The 24,364-nt window shown below is 44.5% G+C and overlaps 1 protein-coding gene across 3 annotated transcripts in view; it reads right to left on the bottom strand.

Annotated features, from left to right (window-relative positions):
- grin2da (glutamate receptor, ionotropic, N-methyl D-aspartate 2D, a) overlaps nt 1-24,364 on the bottom strand; it is a 97,622-nt gene that overhangs the window by 45,075 nt on the left and 28,183 nt on the right. For all 3 annotated transcript variants that reach the window (XM_077008027.1, XM_077008026.1, XM_077008028.1), the window contains exons 2-4: nt 18,671-19,276; nt 7,948-8,214; nt 4,931-5,259 (exon numbers count right to left, since the gene is read on the bottom strand). In XM_077008027.1, the coding sequence (XP_076864142.1) occupies nt 4,931-5,259; nt 7,948-8,214; nt 18,671-19,225 (1,151 nt within the window). In that variant the 5' untranslated portion in view covers nt 19,226-19,276. The remainder of the gene's footprint in view (nt 1-4,930; nt 5,260-7,947; nt 8,215-18,670; nt 19,277-24,364) is intronic.

A 24,364-nucleotide genomic window follows, 5' to 3' on the forward strand; every position in this document is an offset into this window, starting at 1 on the left:
CAACTGAGCGTCCAAGATCCATGCCGAAACATTGAAAGGAGAGGGGGAAGGGGAGGAGGAGGGGGCTGAGAAGAAGGGAAAAAGTAGAAAATGGTCATTTTCTGCTCCCCGCCACAAATGGGGCTGGAGACACTTTGTGCCAGATGAAGACTCTTTTGGTAGCTTCTCATTTTTATTTTAGCCCATAATATTATTGGATGCTTGCCCCCTGTTTTTAATGAGATTTGTGTCTTAAGTCTTACTCAGATCCTTGCAAGAAATTGCACTCTTCATTGAGACATGATCCATAATTCAGGAGGTCCCATACGAGAGATTACATTCATTCCAATGGATTGGTCAGGATGACTGGTGAAGTCAGCTGTTGGTTTAATGCCCATTTAATGGGATGGGAAACCAATGGTATTACTATTGAAAGAACTCCCATTCATCACAGTTGATATGGTTAGAGGGCTGTGGAGATGACAAAGAGGTGATGAATAACATTGTTAATGTCACACATTCTTTATTCGCCCTGTGTGAAGAAATGTACTATCACAGCCTCTCAAGCACACCAAATCCCATCCTTACACACACACACACACACACACACACACACACACACACACACACACACACACACACACACACACACACACACATACACACACATGCATACACACACACACACACACACACACACACACACACACACACACACACATACATACATACACACACACACACATGCATACACATACATACATACACACACACACACACACACACACACACACACACGCATACACATACATACATACACACACACACACATACAAACACGCACACATACAGATTTGTGCAGTCACACACAACCACATATGTCTGCGTTGCCCCTCACCCACACCAGCATCAGACAGATCGCAGCAACAGAACATGAAACAATAAAATAATTACAGTACGTTATCTGGCCTGCATGCATTTACAATGAGCAAGAAGCTTGTGACACTGTCTGTAACCCCTGTATCTCCGTCTCATTCGCTCAGATTCCCTCTCGCCCCCTGCAATGTTGTCATAGTGACACAGCCATTGACATTACATGTTTTCTGCTAATGCCTTACACTGTGGGCTGCAGAAACAGCCTGAAGCAGAGGTCCTATCAGAATACAGAATACAGAGGTCCTATCAGAATACAGAATACAGAGGTCCTATCAGAATACAGAATACAGAGGTCCTATCAGAATACAGAATACAGAGGTCCTATCAGAATACAGAATACAGAGGTCCTATCAGAATACAGGTGTCAGTCATTCGATCACAATGGCACTGAGTGAATGTGTGCAAGCAGACAGTGCAGGGAAGGAGGGGACCTGGGCCAGGGGCCGAGGAATAGATGGACTGACACATGAAATGTCCTTCGGTTAAGGGAAACGAAAGAAAGGGATACAGAGACAAGGCACGAAGACGCAAGAGTGGTGAGGAGCCGGAGAAAACTGCAGCGCGAGGAAGAGGTGATAAGAGACCACAAGGAGACATGGCCTAGTGCCAGAGGATATGAAGAAATAAAGATAGTGACTGGCGCCTCGACAGGACCAGCTCAGCCCCATTGGCTGCACCATGGGCCAGCAGTTATCCAGCTATTGGTCTTTGTGCGTGTGTGTGTGTGTGTGTGTGTGTGTGTGTGTGTGTGTGTGTGTGTTCACAGGCCCCGCCCACCTGGCACTTACATTGGCACAATCACTTTAAGGAACAGCAGTGACAAATTTACAGGAAGTATGGGCGAAGACAGCCCATAACAAGGCAGTGGCATGGCGGAGATAGCAGACAAATGTTGGAGGAGGGGGGTATAGATGGATCAGTGGGGGGTGGTAAGGAAGAGGCAGGGTGGAGTATTTAAACATCAGAAACACTGAGGCAATTTAATGTCTCAATTAAGGCAGCATTAGTATGGTGATGAGCAGCAGTCCCTCTGCTGCTATGTGAGTGTGGGAGAAGAGAGAGAGAGAGAGAGAGAGAGAGAGAGAGAGAGAGAGAGAGAGGGAGTGAGAGAGAAAGAGAGAGAGACAGAAAGAGAAAGAGAGACAGAGAGAGAGAGAGACAGAGAGAGGGAAAGAGAGGGAGAGAGAAAGAGAAAGAGAGAGAGAGAGTGAGAGAGAGAGACAGAGAGAGAGACAGAGAGAGAGAGAGAGAGAGAGAGAGAGAGAGGGGGAGGCTTGCTGATCTGCATCACTTGCTTACTCCAGTATTACTGTATGTTTACATTAGTAATAACTCATTGTGACTGTGAGTGTGTGCGTGTGTGTGTGTGTGTGTGTGTGTGAGCGTGTGTGTGTATGTGTGAGCGTGTGTGTGTGTGTGTTGGAGGGGGGTGTATAAGCATACACCTTTATTGATTAAACAAACTGTACTTCACTGTGCATTTCAGTATCACAAACTGCCATCCTACCCCCGACTACAACCAACAAGTGGTCTAACCAGGACCATTACTAAACAACAACAGGTTTGAATCCCACGTGCACTATGTGCTGTTCTGGCTTTGGGTCTCTGCCAGTGCACATGGTCCTGCTTTCACTGGGAGAAAAGCGTGACATGGTCCCTCTCACCTTCACCATGAAAACTATATACCAGCATGGAGGCATCCAGCATGCTAAGCCACCTTATGCTAATGCATGACAGGTAGTTAATAAAACAGGAACTTGCCTCCCTTTTTAGTGGGAGAAATATAAAATTTCTGCACATGTGCATATGTGATGTCACGTCTCAGACGGTTAGGAAGATCTATGCTCTGCTGGTGACAGCCTGCGATATTTCCCAATGCACTCTGCCACCGTCACCAATTATCCTATTTACATGCAAAACGACACTGAATGCACACCTCTTTATAGTCACCCATGGGGGACACGTGAGAGGAGGAGAAACAGGGGGATGAGACGGAACTCGGAACTGACAAAAGAGGAGAGCTTGAAGGAGACATGGAGCCAGGAGAGAGAGAAAGAGACAAGATCAAAGATGAGGCAGCGACGTGGCGGTGGGGTGGGGAGGTGAAGATGGTAATAGGATGAAGGAATGTACAGATTAAAAGAGAAATGAGCAAGACATGTGGGAGAGAGACCGAGATGAGGTGAGAGCAGTGAATGAAACAGTGACAAAGAAATAGTGACAGATTCAGACATCAAAATATCAAATCAAGCACAGGGTGAGAAAAAAGAGATAAAATGGCAACATGTCAACACATACGTAGAAGAGAGAGAGAGGGAGTTCAGAGAAGACAGACAACAGAGTGTGAATAACAGCAGTAATCTGGCCAGAGAGATGCAAGAGAGGCAGCAGGTTAGCATTTATTACACTCCATTACCTTCTGCAGTAGCACAGAGCCAGCAGTAGAGGGCAACAAGTCTGTAGCATTAGCCCCACTCCACTCACCAGCTTTCTTCCTCTTATACACAGTGCTGTCTGTGTCTAATGACTCTCTTCACAGCTGGACTTGTCTTAAATAATGAGACAATCAGTTAAACCTGACCCAAATAAGGTGTTCCAACAGTAAAGGGCACAGTAACATCAGAGTAGTGTAAATGCCTATGACTCAAATGAAGATATTTTTGTAGCAAGTGTGTGGACTATGGGATTGCAGTCAATGAGAGTAACCATAAAAAAAGAAAAGGCTATTGATTTGACAAAAGACAGTTTGTCTGATAAAGAACAAGAATGAATAACTCTCATATTAAAGTGGGGAAGTTGCTGTGCTGTTCTAGAACCTTCCGTTGACTAGCTCAGCGTCTCCCAGTGATGTGCTAAAGTGACTGGCTTTTGAGACCAGTTATGATCCTTTCAGTTTAGGACTGAGTGACAGAAATGCTACCATAACAGCTCTTCCCCATTAAAAGACCAGCAAGAGCTCTGACTTAATGCCCCTCATTTTCTTTGCTGGAATAGAATGATTTACAAGAACTGTGACTGACAAGCAGAAAGAGCAGTAATTCCTGCAGTACCTGCTGTCAAATGCAAATCAATGAACTTGTTTGTGTGAGACAAAGGGAGGAAGAGAGATGGAGGAAGGCAGAAGAACCCTGAAAGAGGAGTGTCCTTCAGGAACCTATGGTAACAAAGGAGGTTGCAACTTGGTGGAAATCAGTTCAAGCCATTAGTCAAAGCAGTGTTTGATTTTAGAGCAATGTAATGCTTCCCTCCACCATTTTATTTTCCATATCATTTATCAAACCTAAATGTCATTTAGGAAATTTCAAGGCAAGATCCCCCCACTCACCCCCCCCCCCCCCAAAAAAAAAACAAACAAAATCAATCAGCATGATCAACCTCATTCTAAAATAGAACAATCGAGTTCTTGAAGCCAAGAAATTCTTTTCTGGGCTGATCGAGTTGGGCTGAATTTTTTCATGTTTCCTATAGCAGATCAATATCTAGCTTGATAAATGCTGAACATAAAAGATATTCTGGCACTGTTTGATATGTTCATCCTGAATAGGTTTTCAATGCATTCCAATATTAATCCAGAAGTTGATTTTGATTTTCTGTCACGGTTGACCTACTTTATTTCATATTTAAGTAGGGTAATATCAGTCAGTTTATGTGTAATTTAGCATGTGAAAACAGCATCTCGGGTCCTTTCAATAGTTCCCTCTGCATTGTCAGGCTGGACCCTTGGGGCGTCTGATGCATCAAGATGCCATTACACACAACATATGAGGCATCCAAAGCATATTATTTTAATCTGTGGATATTTACCAGTGGTTCTTCACCCAAGTCCTGAGGGCTATCACACAACGTCATACAGTTTACCACTGTCCTTGTTCACTCACAGATGATTACATTTATTAGCTAATGATAATGAAGTGTGATCATGTGCATTACAATGCATTCCACTCTCCTAACAACAAGGACTGGCTGACAATGGCATGTGAAGCTCACATCCTTAAACCATCTATTCCCACTTTACCTGATCCTGTCTGGCACCCTCTGTGTCTGGTTGCCATCCGTCATGCAGTTCCCAGCAAAGCTTGTCCCTCTGGCCCCCCCGTACTCCTTGCGTAGGGCCATGGCACCATGTGTCAGTACCGACACGCCCTTAGCAATTCGGCGGCGGGGCTCGTCTCGCCATCCCTGCGGTCGAACGGTAAACAGAGCCTTAGGCAGACCCTCCACTCCCAGTCCCGACAGAGCTGGCCCCACGGCAAACCACATGTGTGAGGGAGTGGCCTGCCCTGACAGCCATGCCGCCTTAAAAATCTGCTCCGCCTCTTCATGCGAGCAGTACAGGAGCCGAACCTACAAAACAACGGTAAAACAAGATGGCGGGTGTTACATGGCGTTAGCAAGTGTTCATCAGAACTGAACTTAATTATCTCGAACTGTTTGCTGTTATACACATCTACAAGGCCAAAGCTACTCAGAAAATTCAGGTCTCATCATGCATTTGACAAGTAAGATGAGCTGTGAACGTCCTTTAAGACGCCTTCTTCAATCTGTAGTGGGAAACTGCTTCACAGAGGTCTGTGTAGGTTTCTATGCTCACTGCCTTCTCAGACAGAAAAGGAAAATCTTGAAGAACCTCCATCCAGAGGATTCAATAAGAAGCAGAGTAGTTCTTCAATATAATGGCTGATTATCAGTGTTGCAGACATAAAACCTTAGGTTTCTAACAAACCACCTATTGAGAGGAAAGTGATTTGCTTATGTTGAGTACAGTGTTACAGGCAATGTTGGAATTGAAGGGCAACAATGAAGAATCAAAAAGAAAAGGTGTTCTTTCTACAAATATGGAAATATACACAAAGAAGATCTTCAAAAAATACAATATAGTAATCTATCAACTCAACTTGCTTTTCTCAGAATAATTGCATGAATAAAAGGCTTTCTACACATCCAGTTTCCCAGACCCAGATTAAGTCTCAACCTAGACTAAATAGAACTTCTGATGGTGATTCGCCATTTGTATTGCAGTGCGCTGCAACCTTAATCCATGTCTGGGAAACCAGCCCATAGTAACCAAAAGCAAGGATTATCAACATGCATCATTAGTTTAATAAGAGATCACATAAGACTTTATTGAGTCTTAAGAAGTGCTCAGTGGCTAGAATATACAAATAATGATGGACATTTTTTACTTCAAAGTGAACCTGTAACATTTACTCACATTAGAGTACCACAGTGACTGTATTTATATATATATATATATATATATATATATATATATATATATATATATATATATATATATATATATATACTTCAGTATCCTATCCAAAGAGAAAGAAAAATAAGTCTATAAAAGGCCTTTTAGGTTTGTATAATATACATACTTTGATGGATTGAACAAATTAGTCAAAACAGTTCAAATGTAGCAGACTATAAAGTGAGATTGGTGTCTTAAAATGGAAGTGGGTCACAATAAAGTTCCCAGAAACAGAAGCACTCAAACATATTATCCTGAAAGGTATAGATGTATAAAAATGTACTTACTATGGTACTTTCAAAATAGTTCTTAGTTGATGGAAAGCAATACAAAAAGCCAAACTTTAGTTGAACATGGACCACTTACAATGGTTTTAAAGCAGCATTTAGATTAAATGGATTACATTAATATGATTTTTTTAATTTGAATGAATGTGAATAATCTTTGTTTAAAAGAATACTTTATATATAAAGAGGTTAACCTGTAGCAGAACTGATGTTTACACTTCTACCATCATACAGAGCAGTGCCTTTTGAACAAATGTGAGAATAGCATCATGTCATTCAAAACATTTATTTGTTTCTGTATTAAGATGCTATATTAATCTTTCCTAAAAGAAGAAAATCATCACATTTAGAACTACAGTACTAAGAACAGCCCTTGGTATTGTCATCCAAGATAAAATTTTGGAATAAAAATGTTGTTGTCATAGATGATTTTAAACAGGGTAACAGCAGTATTGTAAGTTCCCTCTTTCCATCACACTCGTAATTCACCCAGCACTGACCCCAATTTGGACCTCAATCTTTAATAACCTGCCACTGTAATTTTTTGCAAATCTGTTTGACTACATAGGAGACACAGTGACTTGCAGTTTGGTTTGTTCCCCAAATTAAACACTGATTAGGGTCTTGAAAGTCCAGGTGCCTGGACACTGGGGAGAATTAATCAGTCAAGTCACTGAATGCAGAAAATGCCCGCCTGTGCCACCAGCCGGTGGAGAATTGAGTTGGCCACCTTTGGGTCAGATGGGAAGTGTCATTTAATGTCACATTGCTCAGTAACATTACAGATGCCATCTTCCCATCTCTTCTGAAGCCTTCACATAAAGGCCACAGTTTGAGTTCAGAGAAAGACATGGGGAGGGAAAGAAAGGAAGTCAGAAAAAGAGTAAAAAAAAGGAACCAGCTGGAGGAAAAATAGGATGGGGGGTGGGAAATGATTTTGATACAACGATACAACCTCAGCTGATAACACAGAGAAGTACAAAGAGTACGGAAACATGAGACGATGGAAAAGGTCATTAAAGAAAGACGTGAACAAGTTTACACTCACTGGACAGAGAGAGGGAGAGTTATGGAAGCAGCATATAGAGGAAACTTTTGAAAGACTGCAGTCTGGCACCAATGATCTGACATTAATTAATATAGAAAATGATGGTGTTAAACAGGCATAGTGTCATTACAGCAGCAGGGTTATTACCTTTTCATTCTCACATTCAGATTTCAATTAGTAACAATGACCAGTTTGACAAAGCAATTGTTAATTGTGAAGCCACAGCAACCTGACGTAAATAGGGTAAGTGGGAGAGAGACAGTAGTAACTGTCTTTATAAAAAGACACAAATAAAAGGGTCAACACCAGTATTTAAAAAAAGCACAACAGGTAAATGGGTCATGAGCTCCTATGTTCTCCTCACCTAATCCTCATTCTTCTCACCTACTCCTGTATTCTCCTCGACTGAGCCTAATTCTCCTCACCTGCTCCTGTATCCTCCTCACCTGAGCCTCATTCTCCTTTAGCAGCCTGCGTGTGCGTGCTCCACCAGGGTCATCCGTGATGTTGAGCATCACTGTGTTCTTCCTCTCCCACCCAATGAAGGAACCGTCCGTTATGCCCTCCACCATGTCCAAGAAGTCCTCATAGCCATGGTGACGGGTGGTAACCACAGAGAAGGCTGTCCAGTCGAACTCCTCCAGCACCTCAAAGATGACCTCCAACTGCAGAGCCGTGGAGCAGGAGAACTGCAGGTAGACAGAGCCGCTCTCCTGAGGATGGGCAGAGAACATCAGAAGCATATGTTAGAGCTTCATGAAAACTTTATAAGTGTTTCTTATGCCTCTGTAAACAAAAACAGTACAAAGGATGCTGTCTGTTGAAGATGAAGCATGCCAGGTCTAGTTTGCACTTTTTGTTATTAGCCACCTAGCTTTTCTCTTTATTTCAGGTCCTATTACTTTCTGTTGTTCTTTCTCTACTTGAATTGCTATCTCCCTCATTGCCTTCTTCTCACTTTATTCCTCACTCTTACGCTCTCTTATGTTCATTCTTATCCCCTCCGACTTATTGAACTTAGTACAGCCATTCTTAATGCCCAAACACTGTGACACAAGGTATTTACAGCAGTTCATTAGTCCAGGTTTCAGGTGACATTATGTGGCTTTGCCTGGTTCAAGGACAGTTCAGCTTGGGGTTGTGAAGGAAGGTGACTGTTCTGGTACGTAATGGAGGAGATTTATTACTCTGACACAAAGTCTGTATGTTTGATGGTGAAAAACAGCAGTGCTTGCCTTGACACCTCGTAATGTAAAATGCGTACATCCATCAGCAGATTCACCATGACTGCAGAAGAATGCTTGCCTACTGGCAGGTTACCCTACTAACCACAAACACAATTAGCGGCTGTATTTTCTAAGTGCAACCTTTTTTTTTACACATGAGTTCTTGAAAGCTATAGAAGATCATTATCCTGAAACAGCATGTCTGCAAAGCAAAGCAGCTGAAACAAAATATTTTAGCAAATGCTTTGATGAGAGAGAAAGGTGATCATCAAATCAATGAGACTATGAATAAAGAGTTTATCTTATCTACAGATTACACACCTACAAGAGATAAGCTAATTGCCTCAACAACTTCCTGTATTACCCTTAATATGACTCATGCCATTTTATCATTGTCAGAATCCTATCGTGTATTGTCTGATTTAAAATCAAATTAGACAAGGACCTGCTTCACCCATTTTAACCACTCTAACACCCTTTTTGGATGCTACATACATAAATTCTAAATGTCACAACACAAAATCTGTTTAGCAGTCATCGCATGAAGATCACACAAACACTGCCTTACGACCTTACATGAGTGAAGACAGGGTGTGGCATAGACATGAACCAAGGCGATCAATTTGTCTATTTCAAATACCAACTCAATCAAAGTGCCTCCAACTCCGAGAGGAAAATCTTGTGCCTGCAGTGTATCATTAACAGATCCTTAATGCCTCACCTCTCCTCTACATTTAAATCAAAATCTACTTAGCATAAAAATCTCCCCAAGCTTACAGCAGTGCTACATCTTGTAAAGATGTACAACTAAAATAGATCAGATGTTACTGTAAACTGATGTGTGTAGATTAGAATAATGTTAGGAATAAAGCCATAAAGCTACATATAGTGTGTGTGTGTGTGTGTGTGTGTGTGTGTGTGTGTGTGTATTTGTACACTTTAGGGACATCCCTCTCAAAAGCCATGGCCATTAATATGGAGTTGGCCCCATCTTTACAACTATAACAACCTCTAACAACATCTCTGAGGAAGGCTTCCCACAGGAGTTTAGAGTGTGACTGTTGGATTTCAGGAACTGTGCACCATTCAGTCAAAACAGCGTGAGGTCATGGAATGATGTTGGAAAGCAGCAGCCCACGTTCTACTTCTCAAACTTGGAGGTGGAGGTGAGTTCAGAGCTCTGTGATGGCCACTGGACTTTCTCACTTTGTCCACAGGAATGCAGACATGTAGCATTAACATATTAACATTAATCAGGAAATAAAGATCTTAGCCCAAACCATTAGTAGTGGGCCTTCCAAGCCTAAAGCCCTGAATTGTTCATTGCCATCCCCAGATGATCTTCTCCAATCACAGGGAATTTAAACTGTTTATTAAAACAATGTGAAATGGCACTACTGTCAAATAATGTCAAATTGTGGTCCCTTGGGCTTGGGTCCCTAAGGTTGGTGGTTCAAGGTCCTTGATCAGCAGGCTGGTTACTGCTCTGTGTGCATGTTCAATCTGGATGGGTTAAATGCAGAAATGAATAATGGTATGAACTTCCCTAAGGGGATTAATAATAGTTTGAACTTCCCTAAGGTGATTAATAATGGCATAAACATCCTTAAGGGGATTAATAACGGTATGAACTTCTCTAAGGGGATTAATAGTGGTTTTAACTTCCCTAAAGGGGATTTATAATAGTATTAACTTTCCTAAGGGGATCAAAAGGCAAGGCAAGTTTATTTATATAGAACCTTTCATACACAACGGTCATTCAAAGTGCTTAAAATGGTATGAAATTCCCTAAGGTGATTAATAATGGCATAAACATCCTTAAGGGGATTAATAATGATATGAACTTCCCTAAGGGGATTAATAATAGTATTAACTTTCCTAAGTGGAATGAATAAAGGTAGGAATTCATATCCATATTCATATAGGAATAAAGGTTATTCATATCAGCTATTTCAAGTTTATTGGGTTGAGATTAGTTTGGGATATATTCTGTGTGTTCACAGAACCGTCTCCCTGACGCTTCTATTTCTGGGTTTTCCGTGTTTATTTATGCCTTCGATTTGTTGAAGTTTGTCTGTGCTCTCAGCTTGGTTTTCTTTGTAATAGCTATCGCTTATTTACTGGTTTGGTTTGTCTTGGTGTGTTCGATGTAATTATTGTATATTCAATTCAGTCCTTGTAGTGTTAGTCAGTTCTCCGTACGAATTACGTTCTGATTTTGTGTTTCCTTCATTGTGGTCCTGCCTGAATTAATATGGTTGTCAGTTCTGTGTAAGTGTCTGGTCAAAATGCCACACCGAAACCGCACCTTACGTGTTGGCACGCTCAAGGTCTCGAGAGTTAGTCCTGCCCCTGAACAAAATAAATGTAGTTCTCTGTAGCAATTATGTTCGTTTTCTAACTCTGCAGCATTACACTCTAACATTGTCATTGATCACCTAACAAAAATTTGAAACACCACCCATGAAACACAAGCTTCACAACTAATATAATGTTTAGGCCTATTAATTGATCAGCAATAAATAGGGTGAAATAATGCATTGAATTATGAATCAAATTAGGCATAGGTGAACAAATTCACTAAAAATGGAGCTAAAACAAAAATGAACCAAAATGATTCATGGTGAATCAGCTAAAAAAGCCACTCACATGAGTGGGAATCAATGGGGAGTGATGAATCAGCAAATATAGGAATGAAAGAACCCCCTAATCTTATTCTGATTAAAAGAATTACAGGTAATCAAGGGCATCAACTCTGCATATGGTCAGAGTAATTATACCCTGCATTACTTTGACAGGTCCTTCGGTCTGAACTTGTTGTTGACCTGTGTTTAGACTTGGTCAAATTTGGTTTACTTGATTAGTTAGCCCAAGACTCAGCTTAGGAGGTTAACAATTACACCATAACAAACCGAGCTGTCGATAGATGTTCTAGGAGAAGGAAGGTAGCCTTGCTGCCCACTTCAGTGCTGACCCTTTCTGATGGGCCTTTGCAATGACTTGTCAAAGTCATTGGCAGACTTCTGACATGGCATGGCTTGACAACCAACGAATAAAAAAAGACTTTGATCTTAGGAAATAAATTGAAACAAGTGATGTCTCTTTTTGTAATTATTTTTTCTCATGGATAAACTTCAAGTTCTTATAAAACTAATTTCAAACATTTTTCTATGCCTTTTAATTGCAGTTTCTAAACTGCTTTGGGGTACTAAAAAATGGGGTGGGGGTCTGGTTGTGTCTGGGAGTCTATGTTTGTCATGTTGAGGACCCCGGCCCCTCCCCTTTGGGCGTGTGAATACGTGGTCCACGTGCTTTGTCTGCGTCTGTGGATCTCCGTGGTTATGGCTATGTCATGTGATAATGTGTCTCACCTGTGAATCATCTCGTAATCACGTGGGGCTAATGTGGTTTGTCTATTTAATGTGCGCTCGCGCAGTGTCCTGTGCTCGTCGTTGTCTAGAGTTTACACGTTACAAGTGTCTGTTTGATGTTCTCCGTGCGCTATTGCGCAATATTTGTTATTAAAAGTGACGTCTGCTTCGCAAAGCAAGGATTCCTGTGTCTCGTCCTTCGCCCTGCCCGCGCGTTACAGAACACAAGAGACACAAGAATCATGCCAGGCTACGCCACTCGGCCTAAGAATGCACTTCGCCCCAGCAAGCGGCACCACCGCTCTTCCTCCTCTCCCCCTCGCCGCAAAACCCCGCCAACTCTGGCGCAGCTGATGAAGGACCCAGAGTGTTCTTACCTGCTGTGCGCGGCACAGGAGACCTCCGTACCAGAGTTGGCGGAGGAATACCGCTGGACAGCGGCGCGGGTGTGGGAGGAGAGGCACCCCGCTCCTTCCCGGGAGAGCTCGCCCATAAGGGTAAGCGTCCCTGAGCTCTACGAGGCAGGCACGCCACCAGAGGGCAAGCTTGGAGAGGAGGAGAACCCACCGACGCTGGCGCAACTGGAAGAAGACCCGGTGTGCACCTTCCAGCTGGCCTCAGCCCGGCGGCTAGAGGAGAGGGACCCCGAGCTGGCAGAGACCCTCCGCCAGGGCGCGGCAAGGATTTAGAGGGAGCGACACTCTCCTCCATCCCGCGCTCTCTCGCCTCTGAGGGTGGGCTCCTGCGTCTGCGGAGCTACCGGGTCCACCCCAGAGAGCGAGTTTGGGGAGGGGGACTCCGAGGAGGAGGAGCAAGGCGAAGAGGAGGAGGCATACCCTCCGTTGCTATGCGATGCCTCCACCGTTAACTACGGTGGGGAGGGGGAGGAGGCCTACCCTCCGTCGATGGACGACGCGTCCACGATTGACTACGGGGAAGAGGAGGAGGAGGAGTCAGAGGAAGAGGACTACCTCCCTCCGCCCGTAGGTCCCTCTTCCATCGTAGAAGAGGGGGAGGAGGACGACGACGAAGAATACCCGCTGTCGGAGCGCTCCGCATACCCCGCGGACTGCGGTGAGGAAGAGGAAGGGCCTGAGGAGGAGGATCGTCCTCTGTCCGTGCGCTCGGGCATTTCCGAGTGCACGGACAATGAACTTTACTCGGAGGAAGAGGGCAGTCCGCCCCCCTCTGAGTGTTCTGTTGGGACTGTGAAGGGGAGGTGGAGTTTGTCCTCCGATCGCTCCGGAGGAGAGAGGATGGACTGCTCCCGGGGTGGCAGCCCGGAGCAGCCCATGAGTTGGAGCCGGGGCAGCGAGGCGGAGGAGATGGAAGTGGAGGTGCCCACGGTCGACTCCAGAGGGCGGTCGCGAGGCGAGATGGGCGTACCAAACGGCCAGCTGGGGGGAGAGCCCGCCAGCCGCGCTGCACCCGGCGCGTCCGCCAGTCGTGCTGCACCCGGCGCGTCCGCCAGCCGCCCTGCACCGGGCAGAGGCTTTGCAGCAAAGGCTGGAGGAGGACCGTTCGCTGCAGCACCTGCAGCTCCCGATCTCTCTCCCCTTATCGCCCTACTCCTGGCGCGCAGCCTGGCGCCTGTGTCGTGTTTGTGTGTGCCTGTGTTCGTAAGTCTGCCCGTTTGTGTTCCAAACCCCTTTTTCCCTCTCGTTCCTCTATGTGTTAATGTACCCGTGTGTGTATTCGTGTCAGTTCCGTTTAACACTAGAAGTCCCAGAGAAGGGTCTTTCAACACTTCTACCATCGGAACCCAGAGAAGGGTCTAACGTTTTTTCCCCGGTCTTCCCAGGGAGGGTGTGCTAGGCGATTCGTGAAGGACGCTTCGCCAAGGGCGATCACCTCCCAGACGCAGGACTGGGCGCGTCGGATCCGCCCATCGTCGCAGTGTCTTGTCTCACGCAGTGTCTTGTGCTCGTCGTTGTCTAGAGTTTACACGTTACAAGTGTCTGTTTGATGTTCTCCGTGCGCTATTGCGCAATATTTGTTATTAAAAGTGACGTCTGCTTCGCAAAGCAAGGATTCCCGTGTCTCGTCCTTCGCCCTGCCCGCGCTTCACAGTTTACACACTCTTTTAGGTTCAAGCACATTCATTTTCTCAAACAATAGGGGGAGTTTCCTGTGCATAGACAGATTTACTATAAAGAAAATTAAAAGGTCATAACACAATAAATGAAACATTGTACAATGCATGACCTGGTCACTGTAAAACTGACAGTCCCCAAGGAAGAGAGAAGATAACCTCAAGAACAAATTTTTTATTTAATCCAAAAAAAGTAATGGCTATTCAGTTAAACCATTATCACACCTCCACCAAACTTACTTTACAAAACTTTACTGTTGGCACTATATGTTCCAGTAGGTAGTGCATTCCTGGGATCCACCTAGATTTGTCCATCAGACTGCTAGCTACTAGAGCATGACACATGCCTCCAGAAAACTGCTGTAGAAACTACTAGAAGCAAAGTGGCCCAGGTTTCCCTCTTCCCAGCCACATCTTATAGAGTTTCCTGACGGTTTGCCAGAATCTTCTTGGAGCCGATCGAAAGTCACTTTCCATAGTCTCACCGAACTCTTCCCACACCCGAGTTTTTGCCTCTGTGACGGCTTTGACCGCAATCTTACCTTACCCAAGGTGTGTACCATTGGGTTTGTACCTCCTGTACAGCCTCCCTTACCCAAGGTGTGTACCATTGGGTTTGTACCTCCTGTACAGCCTCCCTTACCCAAGGTGTGTACCATTGGGTTTGTACCTCCTGTACAGCCTCCCTTACCCAAGGTGTGTACCATTGGGTTTGTACCTCCTGTACAGCCTCCCTTACCCAAGGTGTGTGCCATTGGGTTTGTACCTCCTGTACAGCCTCCCTTACCCAAGGTGTGTACCATTGGGTTTGTACCTCCTGTACAGCCTCCCTTACCCAAGGTGTGTGCCATTGGGTTTGTACCTCCTGTACAGCCTCACAGGGTGAGGCCCCGGTAACCCTGATTCGGGCAAGGGTATCTGGATCCTGTTTTTTTATTCCATAGGGGTTTTTTCGGGTCACTCTTGGTCTGGCCCATCACCTAGGACCAATTTGCCTTGGGAGACCTTACCCGACAACCTAGCTCCTAGGATCCCGCAGGCACGCAAACCACCACCATGGTGATCAATGGAGGGGCATATATATATATATATATATATATATATATATAGATATATATATATCATAGGTTTGAAACCTGTTTCGTAGGCTGATGAAAGCTGATGATCAAATGCAAGTATGAGAAGGGGCCCCCAGGGTTGACATCCTGCCTTTGATGAGGCTGCCATAATCATAAGCTCCCATCATGTAGTCTGTTTACTCCAAGCACTCAGTAGTACTTCACTTTGCAATTGAAAAGGTGCTGGCAACCCTCAGACTCCAAGATAGTGATTTGGAAACAGGTGTAGAAGCCATTAAAGCTCTACACCATAATTGTGTTAGCAGACCCTCTGGTTAAAAAATACATTGCACCAGACTTGAACCAGAAGCTTTGTGATTGATAGCCTTGTGCTGCTGAGATATAGCCTGCTGAAACACAATTGTGAACCACACTGAAGTCCAGATGGAACAAAAGCAATCTGTACACAGATGTTTTAAGGACATTACATAAATTCTTAAAGTTAATCGATAGAAAAAAGCCCTGGTTTAATCTTTACAGCTGTTCATGCACTGAAGTGACAAAGATAAATCTCAGCTACAATTTCTGTTTATGTCAGAGCCTACTCTAACATAAACAGACCTTCTACTCCATAACTCTACTCAATAAATGTGCTCCATATCTCTACTCTATGACTGTACTCCACAACTTTACCCCATACCTTTATTCCATAACACAGATGATGTCCTGCCTTTACTTGCTCAGATGACTAATCCACCATCCTATCATTGCACAACAGTATTTAACCACATGATTTCATTAATTATCACAATTAAACAACCCCTCCGTGCCCTGGTTGATGGCCCATGAATCTCTGGAGAGGTGCCCTGCCCTGCTTGTGTTAACTCCTCTGCTGAACACCCACCTTCTCCTGACAATCCACAATAGAGCAGTGTTCCTCCCTGTAGAGTTAACTAAAGCCTACAGTTTGCTCCAGATAAAACCAGACAGGTGGTTGGACACATATTTGCATTTAACTGGTCATCTCAGATTGGCTGAAATTGTATTAAACAGCATGCAGCAGAAAACAATGCCATGAGGCAGGAAGGCAAAAGATGAATTATTCAACACTCACAGAAGAATTCTTACAGATGAGCCATGCTGTACTTGTGCAGAGTGGCAAACAAGTGTGAAATACAGTAGAAAGATCAGACGTCAAAAAATGTTTAGCGTTTACTGGCAATGTACGAGTACACTGAGGTTTGCTTTCAAGCAACTGACCTAACTGGTCCCACTGAAACATAATACCTGTTGTGACTGTGAATGTATATTGGAAATGCTGCACTATACACACACATGTATCAACATCGAGATAAGTAACTGCAGTGTACTTAGGCAAGATAAGCAGATAAGTAGAGATATAAAATTGATATATATAATCAGAAGCACTTTGTTTTGGTGGCCCATGAATCTCTGGAGAGGTGCCCTGCCCTGCTTGTGTTAACTCCTTTGCTGATCACCCACCCTCTCCTGACAATCCACAACACTCAAGCTATTCTGCTGGAGCTATTCTGCCAGCCCCCAGTGCTCTGATAACCACACGAACCACTGTTCCACACTTCACCTTTCACATCTTTCCCAGGTCTTCTCTCTTGGCATTTCTTGAGCTTTTCTTGTCTCGTGTTTCCAATGCTGCTATCATTTCAGATTGTTCCTCTATTGCTATGACCCTCTGTTTATGTTTGGCTGTTACTGTTTGTCTATTATGGTTTTTATTTGTCAGTCTGTACCTAGAAGTCTAGAAGAAGATCTAGAAGATCTTAGCTTGCTCACTCTCCACCATTCTCAGGGGTCCATGCCACTTTGCCCAAACTTGGCTTAGATGTTTCTGTATACTATGCCACTTCTGTGTATCCTCTGTCTGTTAAGCTTCCCTCTGTTATGTGCTGGACTCTCTCAGGGGCATCTGTGGACAGCCTGCACCTGGGCTCCTGCCTAATGTGGTAGATCCCAGCCTCTGTTGATTAACTTTTCCTGTGCTCCCATGATTAGCGCACCTGTGCTGTCTTTCAGAGTTTTTCCAGCCATCGGTAGGATTTGTCCATATCTGTCTCTTCCACTATTTGCTGGTGGTACATACCGTGCAGGGGTTTATCTTTCCATGATAGCTCCTGAGCCACCTCATTCTCATCCTCCTCGGATTTCTGCTGCCTGAGGTGTTCACTAAGCACTGGGGCCATTTTCCTGGAGTACTCCTGAACGTATGTGTGGGTGTGAGTCAGGCACAACCCTACCATCACATCCCTATTATTGCTCATTTCCAACAATCAATACAAAAATTATTATTTTTCTGGTTTTGTTAGCTTGTAGTGAAGTCTTGCCATTTCATTATCTGGATTGTTTCAGCCATCTGTCTGTTTCTGCTTATATGGAATTCTTAATGTTTCCTGGTATTCTCCTCTATATGTCTGTGTATTTTGGTCACCTGATCTCTTTATGAATGTGTATGTCATTAATGCTATATATTTCTACAGTGTTTAAAATGCTGCTCTGGTCACTAGTTCGCCACAGGTGGCAGTAAATAGCATCAGGCCAGATGACCTAGGTTATTGACTAATGGACATTTGCATAAATTAATTGAATAAGTAGATAGTGTCTTGCTAAATTTAGACCTTGAATGGACATAATGTCCCCCATGGCAGACAGCTGTATGCTACTGATTATGTAGTGACCTCCACAGTATTTACCATGGACATTTATCCACTGAGTAGCACTCTCCCACAAACCTCTGCTGGTATGCTTGCAAGTCATGAGACCTGTTCCAAAAACCTATAAAATATTTCACTGTTTTCTAGCTAACGTTTCAAACTTTATAACAACCTGGCATAAAAACTTGTAAGACATGTTTTTGTAAGTAATAATGTGTTCTAATATGTGTACATACAAGTCTCATAATCCCCACCATCATAGGGAGTTTTTCCTTGCCACTGTCGCCTTTGGCAGCGATTTTAAAGTTAATGGACATTATATACTTTCACAGCTAAAGCAGATAACATATAACAAATAACAGTAAAAAAAAATAACAATAGAAAACAAACAGAATTTAAGTATTTTGTTTGAAATCAAAATGCTGACATAATGCTTTGGCCCTGGCTTGCAAGCTGATATTTAAAATATAAAATGCAACACTGCAGAAAAAAGGCACAAAATCTAAGCTGAGAAACAGAAACATTCCTAGCCAGAACAAACCGCAAGCAGTGGCAGAAATGACTGGAGCCTGATCAATTTCAATTAAAATGCAGCATGCTGCATATAAAGTCTCCATGAAATCACACCAACCCCCACGGTGGTGTTTGATTTGTTTCAGTGCATAGACAGCACCTCTCTGCTCTACTGTGCGCTATGTTTTGGTGACTTATTGCCATTAAAAGTAAAGCACCTACCTGGGGCTCTCTGCCGAGGCCGGCCCCTCCCCCCACGGCCATGACGGGCACGCCGGTCTGCGCGGAGACGAACTCCAGCATGGGTGCCAGTGGTGCTCGGTTGGGCGGCGGTGGCTTCTCTTCCTCGAACACGAGGCCCTGTAGCGGCGTGGTGGCCAGCAGCTCACACAGCTGCAGCAGCAGACTGCCCGGGCTGCTCTCGTTCACCGCCAACCAGATCACGTTAGCCGGCCCCCACGGCGTCATCACGCTCTCGCCCACCTGGCCAGACCACGCCCGGCCGCTCGGGCCGCCTGGCACGGGGCCGCTGCTGCCGCCGCCCTGTCCGACACCCGAGCCCGCTGCCGGGGCACCACCCGCGCCCCCCACCCCTATGCTCGTCTCCGGGAGGTGGGAGGAGCCAGAGTGGACCACAGCAATGTTGACACCGCCCGAAGCCCCGCCCGAGTCCCTCTCTCTCTCCCGGGGGCGGAGCAGCAGCGGGGGGGACGGCCGGGCCGGCCCAGTGCATGCCAGCACAGCCAATAGGAATGAGAGGGTGGGCCTCACCGCCATGATGAGGGCAGCGATGGTAGGGGCACAGGAAGCTTTGTTCAGGCGGATGACCTTGATGGAAGGGAAGAAAGTGAAGGAAAAAGGTTCTTAGAGCAAAAGGAACAAACATGTAAGGAAAGGTAAAGGTTAAGTCATCAAACCAGCATGAGAGAAGAAGTCTCGCATATAAAAAGAAATGTGTAGAGCAGTAGAGAGACAGAGAGAGAGAGAGAGAGAGAGAGAGAGAGAGATGCAGCATAAAAATGGAACTAAGATAAAAGGTGGGGGGACAGAAGCAGTCAGGACAAAGTCAGTGGATCCCAATTAAGATTCTGCTGTACACAGATAGATCAACCTGACAGGAGAGCGTGAGTCCCAGAGCACGGGCCAAAGAGGCAGCACACCACCATGAACCCCACTACTCCCTTAGGGACATCAGAATTCATTGCGCCCACCTCCAGCGCTGATTCATGGTTTAGCTCCATCACTGGAGAAACGAAGCCCGAATCACAGTAAGCAGTCGGCTATAAACCTTCAATCTATGGCATGGTAGGCATGAAGGAGACCGAGCAAATACACGCAAAACAAAAGCAAGTGGTGGATTCAAGCTTGGGCTGGCTGCTGGTGCCTTTGGATCTGCTGCTACAGTGATGTACAGGGAGGAGACAGGGGGAGGGGCCAGGAGACAGCTCACAGATATAAATGGCGACCGAAGTGAAGCACTTGCAACTTCATGAATCATTTTCGAGTCACTCTGTGCACCAGCTACTACTCCTGGTCCCTGCACGCACTCTCTTTAATTAACCTTCCACTAAACGCGCGTGCACACAGATGGACTCCGCGTGCTCGCACACAAAAATGGCACACACACGGACGCACGCACACACACACACACACATATATATTTTCTCTAGACATCCTGATATACTGCAAAGCCATACCCACAAATCATCCTCAGTCACACACATGCACATTCATTTAGACTCAAATCCAGAGCTCTGATGCATGCACACACCAACACACAGAGAAAAATAACCATGTCTGTGTCTGTTAATCATACCGGCAGTTTATCAGGACATGCTAATGTTTCTTCTTTCAAGCAGAAGGCACCTGACGTCATAAATTCCCCCTCATCTCTCACTCCTAATTTTACTGGCTCATTCCATCATCTTTTTACACTATGGATTCATTTTCTGGGGAAAAAATAAGTAGCAAAAAGAGGAGAAAAATAACATGAGAGAATGTGGTGAGGGAAGGAAAGAGAGACCATGGATGGGAGGAATAAAGTTAGGAGGTGAGAGGCATGCAGAGGAGGAGAGGAGAGAAAAATAAAGTAAAAGAGCCAAGAAAGTAAGTAGAGACAGATGAAAGGGAGGAGAGAGGGAGAAAAGGAGAATAAGGCAGGAAAGGAGACAGAAAACTGGAGTGATGGAGGGAAAGAAAAGGGAATAAGAAAGGAAGGGAATAAGTTCTAGAGAGAGAAATTGCAAAGGGGGAGACAAGGATAGAGTTAGAGGGAGAGAGAGTTAGAGGGAGAGAATGAGAGAGTTAGACAGGGAAGGAAAGAAAAGGGAGCAGGACTGAAGCCAAAGGGTACAACTATTTAAAAGAAAGCTTAATAAAGGATCTGGACAGAGGCTCAAATGAAGGCGCTTGAAGAAAAGAAAAAATACCCTATCAGAGAACTGATGCATTATTCAGTGCATTATTACTGCACTCATGTTGGCCTATGGGCAAAGACTGCAGTAAGAAGTAACACACACACACACACACACACACACACACACAGGAATCTCCTGCTAACCCTTATCCACCAACCGACACTGTAGACTGAATACAAAATGCAAACAGAGAGCCAGTTACTGCATCACAAAACGTCTTGGGGTTGTTAATTTCAAAACACAGATGATTTAATCCGCATAGCATCAAATGCATGATAAATATGATGCTTATTTCAGGTAAATAAAAGGTCCACGGAGACCACAGTCACTCTCCAGCAACACTGCAATGCCTCTAATTTTCTGAAGTTCACAAACCACAGAAAGCCTGCTGGGGGCAGGCAGTACAGGAACATCTGCACCCGATAGCTAGACTGGAAATGGGGCTGTGGAAGCTCAAATCCACATATGGTCGTTCCCCGTTTGTCCCACGGCGTACAGGGAAAAAACACAGCATCAGACTGCAGCAGATGACTGAGACCAAGCCTCTCCCTCGCTCAAATGGCCCAGATCTATTACATACACTGGAGCACAATAGCTCTGTTGGAATTATTCGCTCCATGTTCATGGTTATTATGCAGAGGACGGTATGGGCTGTTCTGCTGAATCATGAATTAGCTCAAATGAATAGCGAGCAAGGGAATAACAAGTACATCTGGTCCCGACCTTACAGCGGGATATGAACTTGAACGAGCAGGCTCTGGTCCTGCAGGTGAAAGCTCACTCTTGCTATCTGTCAATAAGAGCTTCTGTCAGATTCTGCTTTTTAGACGATCGCTGGAAAGCAAATTCAGGTGCGTCTGTGGAGAACTGAGGCAAAAAACCCTGACTTTGCATGCCATGCTTATATGTAGTAACCATACACTCGTCCAACATACCATAGTTTATTGTCAATTCACAGTGTGTGATGTGAACTGGCAGTCACTGTCTTAAGTGCCATTCAAATTAATTGGTGCTAGTTGGTGCCACTTTTCTTGTATCATCTTGCAGGTCTTTGTGTGTGACACTAAGCATAATAGATCGTGGTGTCCGCCTTGCTAATTAAAAAAAGATAACAGCAATCCTGCCACAACTACTTGCTGCTTGTGAAGCTCATCATGGTGGTTCATTCTGAGGTGCTAAAGTCTGTAGCAGAATTTTTGAAGGCCCTTACTGGCTCATTTAAGAGATTGGCTGGCTCAGGGGACCTCTACCAAGGCATTCTACATCTAGAGATTGGTTTCCCTGTGTGGTATTCCCATGAGGAGCCTTTGATAGTACCATTTACTTGTTCACACAGAAAAAGGACTGCTCCCAGGGACATCCACGATTAAGTAGACCATAATAGCATGTCTTTTCCAAATGCTCACATGCACATTGTTTGGCCCTCGAATTACCTTGAATTAATTCCCAAAGGGAAAATGTGTCTCAAAATGTAGTCGTACTGTGTTTCAGTTTCAGCAAATGACAACATTTTATTCTCAGCGTTTTAAACTAAACTAAGTGCTTAACAGAACTTTTTGTCTCTGAGGAATAATACTTGGCTTGTGTGCCCTCATCTCTGACAAAATTTGCTTCTATAAAACTTCAAGATTAGACTCTGAATTAACTTGAGTACCCCTCACAGCTCTGCAGTCTGACACAAACACACGACCCCCTGATGCCTCAAATCTACGTGTCTTTGGAGAATCTGGCAGTCAATAAATAACAGCATTACAAAGCATCGTGATCAAAATCCCTAATCAAGCTCGAATCAGTGCTGGCTATTAATACACTGCATTGCTCAAACGCATCTGCGAGGGTATGTTTCTTTTACTGGCATGTGTATTTAATGTGGGGGCAGGCTGCGTCTGGGAGGAAAGGACAGATGAGCAGATGGTCACTTGTTCAGATCACAGGTCTGCAGTGGGCTATTGTTCCCCAGAGAGGGCCACTTATCCAAGATGACTCAATAAACACACACACACACACACACACACACACACACACACACACACACACACACACACACACACACACACACACACACACACACACACACACACACACACACACACACACACACACACACACACACACACACACACACACACACACACACACACACATATACATACACATATACATACAAATACCATACACACGCACACATAGAGTGCTAATGTGGGCAGCCCGTGCCACAATTTAGCATATATCAGCATCTGAAAGGGCCACCTTACGCCCTCTGGCCTCCTCCTATGCCCACGGGCTATTGATTTAAGCCCCACGGTATGAAAGGCTGCTCCAGTTGCTGGCTGGATCTTGTAGTGCTGCTGGCTCTGTAGGTCACTCTCATCTCCATCTTCTAGTCAAGCTAGTTCTATGCACACGAGCAGATCAAAGCGCCGCTCTGACGTGCTATAATCTACCGCACCAGTACAGAAACAAGTCATCATGGAATCTTTGGCATCTCATGGTGCGCACTCTTCATCACTGTGAACTTGCAACATGTTTTGAAAATGTTTTATTTTGATGTAATGTATTGCCTTTATTTTGACATCCACTACTTTCATTTTGTTGTCATGTATTGTCCAGTAGATGGGTTGCTTATATCAGTGACAGGCAAACTTGTTTCAGTGCAGAAAACCCTAGTCTGATTGACTTCATTCTGTGACACTTTATATCAGGTGTTTGAGCAAGACTACGGCAATTTCATGCTGAGTTTGATAATGAAAACCTCCCTGCAACATCCTGCTTCTCTTCTCCCTCAAATAATGGAGGAACTAGCGATGACTGCACTGCAGCCTTAGTCAGGCTGACCTTCCACTTCTAATGCACAATTACCCCAGGCATCCCTGTGCGTCTGCCTATGCATGTCTGCAACACAGGGAGGTCCATGAGAAAAGCCTCCACATACGTACCACTCAGAGGTGACACACACATTTACAGTGCAGTTCTATTGAGAACTCTGATAATGTACAAAGATGCAAAACAGCAAAAAAGCCACAGTGGTCTTCCAGCTTATTAATGTCATATCATATAGCATGTGTAGACCACAACATATCATATCATTTATCCTCACAAATTTCCGTCCATATCATCACACACTTAAATTACTCTATTAAAATGAAAAAGGAAAAAAAGAAGAGTGCCATTTTCTACAATAAAAATGTGAAGAATTCCTAAGCAGAAGCTTTTAGCTAAATATCTAGCAGAAATCATAAACGGGTGCATTGTGTCAACATGAACCTGCCCATGCTACATCAACCCCTCCCCCGAGTACTTCATATCTCTGAGTGACAGAATTTCAGGCAAGAGAAGACGACTTCCTCTCATTCATGCCTAGACGTGTCCCTCAGTCTGAACTGAGCTGCCTCGCATTAGTCTATACTGCTCCTGGATCACATACCAGTATAACACTTTCATCCAGTGGTATCTTGGGGCTCAGCATACGAGTCCTCTTCAGAGTGCCTCATAATCATTT

This window comes from Brachyhypopomus gauderio, chromosome 6 (genome assembly GCF_052324685.1).
Source record: "Brachyhypopomus gauderio isolate BG-103 chromosome 6, BGAUD_0.2, whole genome shotgun sequence".
Classification (NCBI taxonomy): Eukaryota; Metazoa; Chordata; class Actinopteri; order Gymnotiformes; family Hypopomidae; genus Brachyhypopomus; species Brachyhypopomus gauderio.